The sequence below is a fragment of the Entelurus aequoreus genome, linkage group LG06 (genome assembly GCF_033978785.1).
Source record: "Entelurus aequoreus isolate RoL-2023_Sb linkage group LG06, RoL_Eaeq_v1.1, whole genome shotgun sequence".
In the NCBI taxonomy this organism is placed as follows: Eukaryota; Metazoa; Chordata; class Actinopteri; order Syngnathiformes; family Syngnathidae; genus Entelurus; species Entelurus aequoreus.
The window spans coordinates 43765355-43779785 of NC_084736.1; the positions used below are offsets into that span (position 1 = coordinate 43765355).

At 41.7% G+C, this 14431-nt stretch overlaps 1 protein-coding gene across 1 annotated transcript in view; it reads right to left on the reverse strand.

Annotated features, from left to right (window-relative positions):
- LOC133652230 (transmembrane protein 8B-like) overlaps nt 1-14431 on the reverse strand; it is a 194468-nt gene that overhangs the window by 58063 nt on the left and 121974 nt on the right. The window contains exons 8-9 of the mRNA XM_062050745.1: nt 11305-11401; nt 11063-11186 (exon numbers count right to left, since the gene is read on the reverse strand). Coding sequence (XP_061906729.1) covers nt 11063-11186; nt 11305-11401 — 221 coding nt within the window. The remainder of the gene's footprint in view (nt 1-11062; nt 11187-11304; nt 11402-14431) is intronic.

A 14431-nucleotide genomic window follows, 5' to 3' on the forward strand; every position in this document is an offset into this window, starting at 1 on the left:
GGAGAAGGCATTTGACCGTGTCCCTTGGGAAGTCCTGTGGGGAGTGCACAGAGAGTATTGGGTATCGGACTGTCTGATTGTGGCGGTCCGCTCCCTGTATGATCAGTGTCAGAGCTTGGTCCGCATTGCCGGCAGTAAGTCGGACACGTTTCCAGTGAGGGTTGGACTCCGCCAAGGCTGCCCTTTGTCACCGATTCTGTTCATAACTTTTATGGACAGAATTTCTAGGCGCAGTCAAGGTGTTGAGGGGATCCGGTTTGGTGGCTGCAGGATTAGGTCTCTGCTTTTTGCAGATGATGTGGTCCTGATGGCTTCATCTGGCCAGGATCTTCAGCTCTCACTGGATCGGTTCGCAGCTGAGTGTGAAGCGACTGGGATGAGAATCAGCACCTCCAAGTCCGAGTCCATGGTTCTCGCCCGGAAAAGGGTGGAGTGCCATCTCCGAGTTGCGGAGGAGACCCTTCCCAAAGTGGAGGAGTTCCAGTACCTCGGACTCTTGTTCACGAGTGAGGGAAGAGTGGATCGTGAGATCGACAGGCGGATCGGTGCGGCGTCTTCAGTAATGCGGACGCTGTATCGATCTGTTGTGGTGAAGAAGGAGCTGAGTCGGAAAGCAAAGCTCTCAATTTACCGGTCAATCTACGTTCCCATCCTCACCTATGGTCATGAGCTTTGAGTTATGACCAAAAGGACAAGATCACGGGTACAAGCGGCCGAAATGAGCTTCCTCCGCCGGGTGGCGGGGCTCTCCCTTAGAGATAGGGTGAGAAGCTCTACCATCCGGGGGGAGCTCAAAGTAAAGCCGCTGCTCCTCCACATCGAGAGGAGCCAGTGAGGTGGTTCGGGCATCTGGTCAGGATGCCACCCGATTGCCTCCCTAGGGAGGTGTTTAGGGCACGTCCGACCGGTAGGAGGCCACAGGGAAGACCCAGGACACGTTGGGAAGACTATGTGTCCCGGCTGGCCTGGGAACGCCTCGGGATCCCCCGGGAGGAGCTGGACGAAGTGGCTGGGGAGAGGGAAGTCTGGGCTTCCCTGCTTAGGCTGCTGCCCCCGCGACCCTACCTCGGATGAGCGGAAGAAGATGGATGGATGGATGGATATTCATTTATGATTTTTGTTTGGTTTGTTTAATGCCCTTTTTGTCAAAGAAGACGTAGTTTCTTTTCTAGCAAATACACGAAATGTGCAATATTTTCCTTAAAAAATATATTTCAAGCAGGATATTTGATGTGAAGTACCATATTTTTCCGACTATAAGGCTCACTTAAAATCCTTTCATTTTCTCAAAAATTGACAATGCGCCTTATAACCCAGTGCGCCTAATGTTCGGCATAATTCTGCTTGTGCTTACTGACCTCGAAGCAATTTTATTTGGTACATGGTGAAATGATAAGTGTGACCAGTAAATGGCAGTCACACATAAGAGATATGTGTCGACTGCAATATGATGGCAGTAAACACCAAAACTTTAAATGTTCCATTGAGAATATAGAACATTACACACGGCGCTCAAAAATCTGTCAAAATGTTTTTAGTACGACTTCGTGTGATGCCGCACCGCTTGATGGATTGTCGGTGCATTAAACATATGAGTATTAATATGGTGTGTGTATAAGGACCGCAAAATGGCACCTATTAGCAGACATTATCTGGCGTTTTGTTTCACAATATTATGCAAAACCAACTTTCTTACCTTTTGGTACCTGCTGATCTGTATTTGGGATCTGCATAAGTCCTGAAAATGTGTGCAAGTCTGCCATTGTAGTCCGTGCCGACGCCGTAGTCATAAGCTTCTTCTTTTTCTCGACCTTCTTATGTGGCATTCATATTCCGCTGTTATCATTTCTAATATAAAGTAGTGTAAAGTTCTTACTTACACCTGTCAGTAGACTAGCTATCAAAGCGCTAAAAACTTTAGTGGGTTTACATTATTCACCCACGGAACTTTAGTCAGTTTAGTGTACCGGTTTTTCACGGGACACATTTCCGGCGTTGTTGTTGCACTAGTGAGCCACGGATGAGGAGATGCTGCTCTAATATTGATTTAAGTAAATTCTGAATGTCTTTAAAACAGTTAGCTCCATCTTTTGACACTTCTTCCACTCCCGTCCTTGCACGCTACACCGCTACAACAAAGATGATGGGGAGAAGACCCTGTCGAAGGTGAGCCACGTAAATAAGACCGCCTACAAAATGACGCATCCTGAAGCGACTGCCAGGAAGCTACTTGAAGATGATCTGTAAAAAATCATGTATGCAACATTTTGACCAAAGAACCACCATTACATGTTATGTAGACCAGTGGTCCCCAACCTTTTTGTAGCTGCGGACCGGTCAATGCTTGAACATTTGTCCCACGGATTGGGGGAGTGGGGGTGGGGGGGAGAGAGTTATGTTTTTTTCTGGGTTTTTTTTGTTTTTTTGGTCATAAAGAAATACAATCATGTGTGCTTAAGGACTGTATCCCTATTGATCTGTATTGATATATAATGTAAAAATTGTGTTTTTTACTCATTTTCGGCCGCTTGCCGCTTTCCTCCGCCGGGTGGCGGGGCTCTCCCTTAGAGATAGGGTGAGAAGCTCTGTCATCCGGGAGGAGCTCAAAATAAAGCCGCTGCTCCTTCACATCGAGAGGAGCCAGATGAGGTGGTTCGGGCATCTGGTCAGGATGCCACCCGATTGCCTCCCTAGGGAGGTGTTTAGGGCACATCCGACCGGTAGGAGGCCACGGGGAAGACCCAGGACACGTTGGGAAGACTATGTCTCCCGGCTGGCCTGGGAACGCCTCGGGATCCCCCGGGAAGAGCTGGACGAAGTGGCTGGGGAGAGGGAAGTCTGGGCTTCCCTGCTTAGGCTGCTGCACCCGCGACCCGACCTCGGATAAGCGGAAGAAGATGGATGGATGGATGGATTGTGTTTTTTATGTTGATTTAATAAAAAAAATAAAAAAAACAAAAACAAAAAAAGAGTTTTTTTTTGTTTTTTTTTTAATTTCTTGTGCAGCCCGGTACCAATTGGTCCACGGACCGGTACCGGTTGGGGACCACTGATGTAGACCACAAGGAAGTCTTTTACATTTTGAAAAAAATCATAATATGACCCCTTTATTGCGCCTTTTGTATGGAAAAAGACCTGAATAGACCCGCTCATAGACAGTGCGCCCTATGGTCCGAAAAATACAGTATTTGGAGCCTTGAATAGGACAACAATTCATAACCTTGATTTGTATTTATTATACTTTTTTTAAGCAATGACAGTTTTAAGGGGAAAAAAACATGGCAGCTTTATGTTATTAGAATCAACATGGCCTCTTTTTCTTGTTACATTTCAGCTGTCTGCCCTTTTATTCCACTTTCTCAATAGTATCTTTAGAATGTGCCGCAGGCCGTTTAAAAAAATCAGCTGCGGGCCGCATATGGCCCCTGGGCCACACTTTGGACACCCCTGCTCTGTAGTATCTATTTTTCAAGCTAAAATAAAGATATATGGTTCTGATACTCATAGTGGGACAATGTCTATAGTTGCTGTGTATTTTACAACTGTGCAAAGAGAAAGTAGTTATTCTGTGCAAACATCATCACCGACTGCCAACTGTCACCAGAAACAAACATAAGCTACATAAAGGAATTTAAAAAAATAATTTTCTAAGACATAACGCAGGCTAGCAACAACATTGTTACTTCACTAATTGCCTCATCCTCCAATCACTCCCAGCCATTGGAACTTCAGAAGGTAACAAATGTCCTCCGTCGCCGTTCTCCAGAATTCAGATTTAATTGACGCAGCTGCTCGCCTCTTTGTTTCCCCACCTTTTATCAATCAACTAAATTGGAGTTGTGAAGCAAGCCTGTCACTGGCGCTACTTCTGACACGTGACCTGAATAATTACGCGCAAGAACACATGTTTGCAAAAAAAAAAAAAAGCACCCATTGCGTCGTGCATATTTTTCATAACACCGTCTGTCTGTGGCCATCTGTTATTCACAATGAAGAGCAACTCCCAAGTGGATCAGAAAGAAGGTATAAAAAATAAAAAATAAAATATGTAAATTTCCATCTCTTCACACTTTTGTGCCATTAAAGCTCAGACAAAACATCTCAATGGCTAAAAGATTATTATTGTGTCTAACAAGTTAATGGGAACGATTTTTCTTCAAAGGCTTTTCTCACAATGACTTTGAACAATCCTCAGAGAACCAGACCCCTCGAGTAAATATGCCTTTTAAGAAGGCATGTCCCAAAAACAACACGAGTATTATCCTAAACCGATATTGATCCGATACGATATCAGCATGAAACATACACACTTTTATTTTCTATGAATGTTAGAAAAGGTTTTATCAGGTGAAATGACTCAAATACAAATGGTTTGTGCAAACACAACACTAACACATTTATTATTAACTGTCTTTAAGTTGGAGTGGTGTGGTAATTTGTTTTTTCGCGATACCAAATGGTGACGATAATTCATTAAAGGTGATGTCTGTATTTTGTTCAGTTACATTTTTCAAAGCAACAAATATAACAAGAACACCATCGGCTAGTTGGACAGCATTAGTGCTTTAACATAACACGTTTGTTTTAAAAATGTCTTCATTTTTCAAAATTACTACATTTTTGTCATATTTTATTTTTTTTCCCGTCGAAAAAAATAATTGGTGTTTGGTCTGGTCAACACGTACGCGCAGGAAAGCATGCACACGTACAAAACAGGTCCGAAAGAAGCAACGAACAATTTACAGTCATGTTGTTATGATAGCATATACATTTAATGACAGCTAACACTACTATCCACATTGGTATCACTAGTCAACAACACTCAAAGCTGTTACGTAGTTACCTTATTACTAGGGCTGTAAAAAATAAATAAAAACAATTTCGAATTAATCGCGATTCTTTTTTGTAACTATCCTTCAAAAGAAATATACATTTATCATTATTATTTTTTAAATCTGTCCTGTCCATCCACTCCGGGAAATCATATAGTTGATGATCTATATCTGCTGTACAGATTTACTTCAGAAAAAAGAAATGTTGGATACTTATCTTGTTGCCTTATTTGTATTTGACTTTATTAAACGTTTGGGTAGAATTTTATCTAAAAAAAAAAAAAAAGGTTTTCTTTTAAGTTATATAGAAATGTATCAGACCTGTTTATCTACTGTATTTTCCGGACCATAGGCCAAAACCGGATTCTAAAGCGCACTGTCGATGAGTGGGTCTAGTCAGGTCTATTTTCATACAAAAGGCGCACCTGATTATAGGGCGCATTAAAGGGGTCATATTGTATATATTTTTTTCTAAATTGAAAACTAATTTCTTCTAAATTTACTTGAGTCATATTCTATTCGTATCTCTTATGTGTGACTGCCATCTACTGGTCACACTTATCATTTCACCATGTACCAAATTAAATAGCTTCAAGGTCGGTAAGCACAACCAAAATGATTCCGTACATTAGGTGCACCTGTCGAGTTTTGAGAAAATGAAAGGATTTTAAGTGCGCCTTATTGTCCGAAAAATACAGTATTTTATGGAGGAATTTAGTTAATCAAAGAACTGACACCCAATGTTATTTAAAAAAGTATTGATTTTGAATTGAGAATCGTTTTGAATCAAGAACAGAATTGTTACCCCCAAGAATCGAATCAAATCTGAATCGTAAGCTGCCCAAAGATTTACAGTCCTCCGTCCTGGAAGATAAGAATGCAAGATATAACACTTAAAATGCCCTCCAGGCATCCTTTAAGTTAAGATCATGACGCAGTAAGTTGAACAATGCAGACACGTTTGTTGCTGGACACTTTCTAATACACAAAGTCTCCAAGGCAGAAGCTTAAGTAATATGCAATTATTCTTATTTATATTGACAAATGTGATGTTTTAGTAAGGACACTCATAAAGTATGTCTTCCTTGTGTGCTTAGCTGTTGTGTAGCTGCTAGCAGCTAGCTCTAAGTAGCTTATAGCCCACCATGTTTACCTTAAATAAATGACTTGACTAAAATGGAAGAAAATAATATTTTGGATGCAAGCGGATACACGGGCAAAACTCAAAACATTTAAATATTGTGAAGTGAATTATATAGCGCTTTTCTCTAGAGACTCAATGCGCTTTACATAGTGAAACCCATTATCTAAGTTACATTCAAACCATTGTGGGTGGCACTGGGAGCAGGTGGGTAAAGTGTCTTGCCCAAGGACACAAAGGCAGTGACTAGGATGGCGGAAGCGGGGATCGAACCTGGAACCCTCAAGCTGCTGGCACGCCGTCCCTTGTGCAAAGGTTTGTTTATTCCAGCAATTATGTCTACAAGGTGAAACTAATCTACAAAACCCAAAAGCAGTGAAGTTGGCACTTTGTGTAAATGGTAAATAAAAACAGAATACAATGATTTGCAAATCATTTTCAACTTATATTCAATTGAATAGACTGCAAAGACAAGATACTTAATGTTCACACTGAGAAACTTAATACTTTTTTTAAAATAATCATTAACTTAGAATTTAATGGCAGCAACACATTGCAAAAAATGTGTCACAGGGGCATTTTTACCACTGTGTTACATGGCCTTTCCTTTTAACAACACTCAGTAAACGTTTGGGAACTGAGGAGACACATTTTTGAAGCTTTTCAGGTGGAATTCTTTCCCATTCTTGCTTGATGTACAGCTTAAGTTGTTCAACAGTCCGGGGTCTCCGTTGTGGTATTTTAGGCTTCATATTGCGCCACACATTTTCAATGGGAGACTGGTCTGGACTACAGCCAGGCCAGTCTAGTACCTGCACTCTTTTACTACGAAGCCATGCTGTTGTAACACGTGCAGAATGCGGCTTACTGAAATAAGCAGGGGCGTCCATGATAACGTCGCTTGGATGGCAACATATGTTGCTCCAAAACCTGTATGTACCTTTCAGCATTAATGGTGCCTTCACAGATGTATAAGTTACCCATGCCTTGGGCACTAATACACCCCCATACCATTACAGATGCTGTATTTTCAACTTTGCACCTATAACAGTCCGGATGGTTCTTTTCCTCTTTGGTTCGGAGGACACGACATCCACAGTTTCCAAAAACAATTTGAAATGTAGACTCGTCAGACCACAGAACACTTTTCCACTTTGCATCAGCCCATCTTAGATGAGCTCAGGCCCAGCGAAGACGGCGGCGTTTCTGGGTGTTGTTGATAAATGGCTTTCGCTTTCTATAGTAGAGTTTTAACTTGCACTTACAGATGTAGCGACAAACTGTAGTTACTGACAGTGGTTTTCTGAAGTGTTCCTGAGCCCATGTGGTGATATCCTTTACACACGGATGTCGCCTTTAGATGCAGTACCGCCTAAAGGATTTAAGGTCGGTAATATCATCGCTTATTTGCAGTGATTTCTCTGAACGTTATGATGATATTACGGACCGTAGATGGTGAAATCCCTAAATTCCTTGCAATAGCTGGTTGAGAAATGTTGTTCTTAAAGTGTTTGACAATTTACTCACGCATTTGTTCACAAAGTGGTGACCCTCGCCCCATCCTTGTTTGTGAATGACTGAGCATTTCATGGAAGTTGCTTTTATACCCAATCATGGTACCCACCTGTTCCCAATTAGCCTGTTCACCTGTGGGATGTTCCATCTTTTTTGCCACTTGTGCCAGCTTTTTTGAAAGATGTTGCAGGCATCAAATTCCAAATGAGCTAATATTTGCAAAAAATTTAGTTTTCCAGTTCCAACAATGAATATCTTGTCTTTGCAGTCTATTCAATTGAATATAAGTTGAAAAGGATTTGCAAATCATTGTATTCTGTTTTTATTTACCATTTACACAACGTGCCAACTTCACTGGTTTTGGGGTTTGTATGACATAGGCTCATAACAAGCAACCAACGATATTTCAAGCCTTCTTTTGATACCATTTTGATGATTACAGTTTATGAAAACCTTGAATTGAAAATGTCCAATAATGTTTATTGGTTTTAAAAAGTTGTATGCCATCATTATCAAAATGAAATGAAACAAAGGCAAGATATTTTGGACTTTGCGTGTAATGAGTAGTTTCACAATTGCGGTTGAACTGCCGACACAGAGGAACTTTTGCACGATGTTCAAACATATTTAGTTTCACCTGTTATTCCATTCTTGTTTATTTGCTGCTATCAAAGCAATCTCAATATTTCAAGAGTCCATGTTTATTTTCCGTCATGTTGTAAGTGTGCACCAGAGGCAATGGGTGAAAATGTGGCGGAAATGAGGTTGGTAGAATGGCTCCTACATTAGAATACTGCATTATTGAAGACGGTAAACAAAGTTTATTTAGATGGGTAGTAAGGCATATTGAATGTTGTTTTTTTATTGTTGTTATTCAGTGATTGACAACAAATAGCGTCTCTCTCTGTGGTTGCTTGGGAAATTGAGGCCAAGCCAAAGAAGTTATTACATTCTGATAAATATTCATGAGCGACAGTCAAACACTAGATCCAATCTTTTTTTTTTAGTTGTGAATAACAGTAAGAGGACATTTTGAATTTCAGAACCAACCCCCAATACTCCTACACAATGATTTTAGGGGCGTAAGAAGGTAGCCCGACTGTAATCTATCACCTTGAATTTAGGGGACAGATGTGTGCCAATGCCAATATTTTGGTACCGGTACCAAAATGTATTTCGATACTTTTCTAAACAAAGGGGACCACAAAAAATTGCATTATTGGCTTTATTTTAACATAAAATATTAAGGCACATTAAACATATGTTTATTATTGCTATCAAACAACAATTTTGTCCCTAAATAAAACAGTGAACATACTAGACAACTTGTCTTTTAGTAGTAAGTAAACAAACAAAGGCTCCTAATTAGTCTGCTGACGTATGCAGTAACATATTGTGTCATTTATCTACCTATTAGTTTGTCAACATTATGAGGGACAAACTGTAAAAATTGATTATTAATCTACTTGTTCATTTACTGTTTATATCTGCTTATTTTCTGTTTCAACATGTTCTATCTACACTTCTGTTAAAATTTAATAATCACTCATTCTTCTGGTGTTTAATGTTTTACATTAGTTTTGGATGATACCTCACATTTAGGTTTTGATCCGATACCAAGTAGTTACAGGATCATACATTGGTCATATTCAAAGTCCTCATGTGTCCAGGGATATATTTCCTGAGTTTATAAACGTAATATGAATTTAAAAAATAGGAAAAAATATTTTGTGACGATAAAAAAATATCGATGTAATCATAGTAGTATCGACTTGATACGCTATTGTACTTGGTATCATTACAGTGGATGTCAGGTGTAGATCAACCCATGGCATTTGTTTACATTCAGGGGTGCTAGCTTGCTGTTATCTGTGAGCTATTGTATTGATTCATTGATTGAAACTTTTATTAGTAGATTGCACAGTGAAGTACATATTCCGTACAATTGACCACTAAATGGTAACACCCGAATACGTTTTTCAACTTGTTTAAGTCAGGGTCCACTTAAATTGATTCATGATACAGATATATACTATCAGATATATACTATCATCATAATACATAATATCCTCCTATGGTGTGTAGTGAAGCATATTTAGCTATTCCTCGTCCTGCAGTGATAATAGTACTTGTAAGAAATTTACTTTATTTGTTGCCATGGAGGCCAGGATTAGTGATTTAGAAGTAGCTACAACACTGCCGACTGCGGATGGACGTTAGTCGCTAGCTAGCTAGCCATGTCTTAAAGCACCTCTTCCTGAGGGTGTTTCAGTGTTATAACTTCATCTTTATCTTTAGTTTTTAGGCCAAAATGTATCCGTTCTCCCTTTTCTGTCTACACGCTGTGTCTGCTTGTAAATACTCCGTGTGTGTGCGCTGCCGAACATGCTCCTTTGCTCGTAAAACCAGCAATGTCACGATGTGACGACGCGCCATCATGCCCGTAAAAAAAAGGGGGAACTGGTACTTTTCAAACAGAGTATTTTGATTCATTAGTACCGCGATACTATACTAGTACCGGGATTCCGTACAACCCTAGTAGGGGGTGATTCAAATCCCGCTCCTTGGGCAAGACACTTCACCCGCCTTGCCTCCAGTGCAGCCCCACGCTGGTAAATAACTGTTGGGCGATGGTTGGTGCGAAGTGAGATAGCTCACCAACACCGATGTGTAAATGTGGAGTTAATTCATATTGGGTTCTTTGTTGATCGCTATGAGTCACTAGAAAAAATGTAATCCGTTATTAATATTTCATATTCGTACTGAACTCAAGTATACAGTAAATTTAAACTCCATCATTGAAGCTAAAATTGATTTATAAACCTGAACCGGTACAGAGCCCAATATGTGGGCTCTGTACCGAGGATGTCGTTGTGGCTTGTGCAGCCCTTTGAGACACTTGTGATTTAGGGCTATATAAATAAACATTGATTGATTGATTAATTGATTGAACCATACTGTACTTGGTTACAACCATGCAACACAAACTCCACTCAACATTCAGTAACTATAACTTAAATCCAAAGAATAACTCAACTTTAACCGCAACATGAACCATAACCCTGAAACAACGTCCTTAAACACTAATTTCACAACTCATTACTCCTGATTTAGCCCCTAGCCCCAGGGTTGGCAACCCGCGGCTCTAGAGCTGCATGCGTCCTAGTGGCTCCCTGGAGCTTTTTTTGTGTAATGTTCTACTATCAGATATGTTTATTTTGTCTTTAGAATGTGTTGCAGACCAAGAAAAAACTAACTGGCCCCGGGCCACACTTTGGACACCCCTGTTCTTATCTTTAGCCTAATCCCTAAACCTAGCCAAACCCCATTTTATAACCCAACCACAAATAATCCAACTTTAACCAAATCTAAACAAATGTATTTCCCTTTAAGCCCAAACCCATACAAGCTTGTTCTCATCCTGGGTTGGTCATCTGACAATCCAAGAGCACCCAAAGCCAAACAACTAATCACATTTGCACATTTGAAGTTAGGTTCAGTAGATACGCCATTGATGTCGAGGAAAATGGTGAAATTCAAGACTTGGTTTAAAAGGAAAGAAGGAAACACTTACCCGTGTTTTGTGGGACACATTGAGCGCAGACTGAGGTACCAGGTGCCCGTTTGTGGGTAAGGAATCCTGAGTTTGGTGATGTTGGTAGAAGTGTTCACAGAGAGAAAAAACCCGGCAACAGACTCTGCAACACAGCAAAACAATGAAAGTGCATGAAACAAAGTATGGCTCATTCGCAATCTTCTCCTGGAACTCTTCGGAACCTTTTAAAAGGAATTGCTGTTTTGCTGAGTCGGACATACCTGATTCACATTTCGATGACGAGTTCTGCCAGAGGAAGAGCGGAATCCCGTGAGTCAGGCAGCCAAAAACGGTGACGTTCTTGTCTTTCAGCGTCGACTGCAAGGCACCAGACAAGAAAACAACAGACATCACGCACTAGGAAGGTTAGAATAAGTGAAAAACCTGATTACTCTCCAGCAGCCTAAAGCCTGAAGTTAAAATATGCCTGAATTTAAAAATGTATTTATGAAAACAACTATCAGATTAGTCCAGGGGTGTCCAAACTACGGCCCGCAGGCTAAATACGCCTCAACAGCGTCTTCAATTTGGCCCGCGAGACAACACTAGTTTTATGAACGCCAGGTGTATCCATCATCCATCCATTTTCTACCGCTTGTCCCTCGGGGGTTAAATCACCAAAATGATTCCCGAGCGCGGCCACCGCTGCTGCTCACTGCTCCCCTCACCTACCAGGGGGGGGGGAACAAGGGGATGGGTCAAACGCAGAGAGTAATTTCACCACACCTAGTGTGTGTGTGACTATCAGTGGTACTTTAACTTTAACTTTACGTGTCGCGGGGGGTGCTGTAGCTTATCCATATCATTTATAAATATACAGTGGTCTGATTGCTGCAATCCTGTCGCCACCTGGTGGCCAAAAAATGTAACTCCGCCATTAACTATACATTCCAGTTGCCGAAGTACAGAAATTACTTAGAAGGCCCAAACCAAACAACCTTCCCAAGTCATGGGGGAGAAAAGAAAAAATTAACCAGTACAAAAATTACACAAATACACACATAACACAACCTGCTCATTGAACTTTGTGGATATTATCAAATAAGTTCAATAAACATAAAGAAAAGAAAAGAAAAGAAAAATGACACCCTTTTAAATCCATTACAAAGGATGATGGGTAAAATGTAAAACACTATCGGCATGGTGACTGGACGCCGAGATGAGCGGTCGCACTCTCTTTCGCTCCCGATCGGGAATTCAAACAACTGCTCGGATTATCCCACACTTCCTCCTTTTTCTACTGTGGATCACGGATTTATATTTTAAACCTCCTCGGATACTCTACCCTCTTGAAAATGAGAGTGAAGAACGCGAAATGGACATACACAGTGACTTTTATCTCCACGACAATACATCAGCGAAGCACCTTGGCTTTGGAGCTAACGTGTTAGCATCATGCTTGTCTGCACATCGAGGCAGAAGAAACATGCCCCTGACTGGAAGGATAGACAGAAAGTCAATAATACTACTATTACTTCTACTATCAGGAGACACTGAACTCAACCCTGGACCTGCAACAACACGGTTAATGTTGTCCCGACTGGCGAAGACTAGCAATGCTACTGCTAGCGTCGCCATCGAAGCTAACTCGACTACCGGCTCATCTCAGCTCAAGCTCACCTGTGCTCCAGCGATCGGCGGCTCGGTGGAGGACTTCGCCCCGTTCATCGACACGGTCGGAGGCTCGGAGGCTCGGAGGCTCGGAGGCTCGGCGGCGGCGGCGGTGGAGGACGACCCGGTCATCGGAGAAGGCAGCGACTCAGCGGCGGTGAACGACGCGGCGGCTGCGGTGGACGGCGACCCAGACATCGGTGATCGCGGGGAACTGCACGAGATGGCGGGGGTCCATGCGGCCTCTCCCCGGTCCCAGACGGTCGAGGACGCGGCATACACAGGATTTAGAGGCGCCTTTACAAAAACATTTTCGTTATTCTCTTTCTCTTTGTCTTCAAAAAAGCCTGCCAAAAGGAAACCCAACCCCACCCCAAGCAACCCTACCTGGCCTCCCCCTCTCCTCCTCTCCAACTACGCTCCTCCCCCTCCCTCCCCCTCCCTCCCCCTCCCTCCCCCTTCACCTGGAGGACGATCAATATGCCTCTCTCTCTCTCTCCTCGCTCTCCAACTTCAACAGCAATAATAACCAACAACTTTTCTGGTCAGTACCACAACACAGCGGACTCTGATGCTCTTTTTGGTTCCAGTGGACTACACATCATCCACCTTAATGTGAACAGCCTCTCTGGAGCCAAACTTGACCAAATCAGAGAAATGTTCCTCAACACGAAGGTAAAAATCTTGTGTTTCTCTGAAACCAAATTTGATCAAAGTATTTCTGACTCAGAGATAGAAATACAAAACTTTTCGGTTATCAGAAAGGATAGGAATAAACACGGTGGGGGCGTTTGTATGTATATTCACCAGGATATTAAATACATAACTCGCACTGATCTTAACCACAATGACCTGGAATCTGTGTGGGCGGAAATCAAATTTAAAAACGCTAAGCCGGTACTAATAGGGACTGTTTATAGACCCCCTAATCAGAGTGATTTCTATGGGGCTTTGGAAGAATGCTTGGCAGGGACAGACAACGTGGAGAAAACTATAACTGGGGATCTGAACACAGATATTCAACGCAAAGATGCGCCTGTCTTCAGATCCTTCAGCAAGTTTTGTAATCTGCACGGTCTTTCCCAGCTAATAGCGCTACCCACAAGGGTGTGTGATTCCACCCAATCAACCATAGATCTCATTCTCACTTCAGACCGGCCTAAAATAAAAAATAGTGGGGTCATGATCTGTGGTCTTAGCGACCACTATCTAACCTTCTGCACCCGTAAAATAGCTAAACCTAAAGCCAATGGCCACATAACAGCCCAATCCAGATCCCTCAAAAAATACTCCAATGACAATTTCAATTCAAAATTAGATGAGTGGGACTGGTCCCCTGTGCTCGCGAGCAACATGGTCGATGTTGCTTGGGATTGCTTCAAAACGGCGTTCCTAAAGATACTAAATGACATGGCTCCCGTGAAAACAGTCAGGATCAAAGCCCGCTCGGAACCATGGTTGAATCCGGACCTATTAGCTGCCATAAAAGACAGAGACAGGAAATACTCTGAATACCAAAAATGTAAAACAGAAGTAGATAAACAACCCAATAATATCAACCTCAAATTACTCCTTTCAACTCTCAAAAAGCAATGCAATAAATTAAGAAATAAGTCAACCAACCTGACTAAATCCTTAAAAAAAAAATTACATTAATGACAAAATAGAGGAAAACACAAATAAGCCACGTGAGCTCTGGAAAATTGTCAACAACCAGCTTCCTGGTTGCAGCCAGAA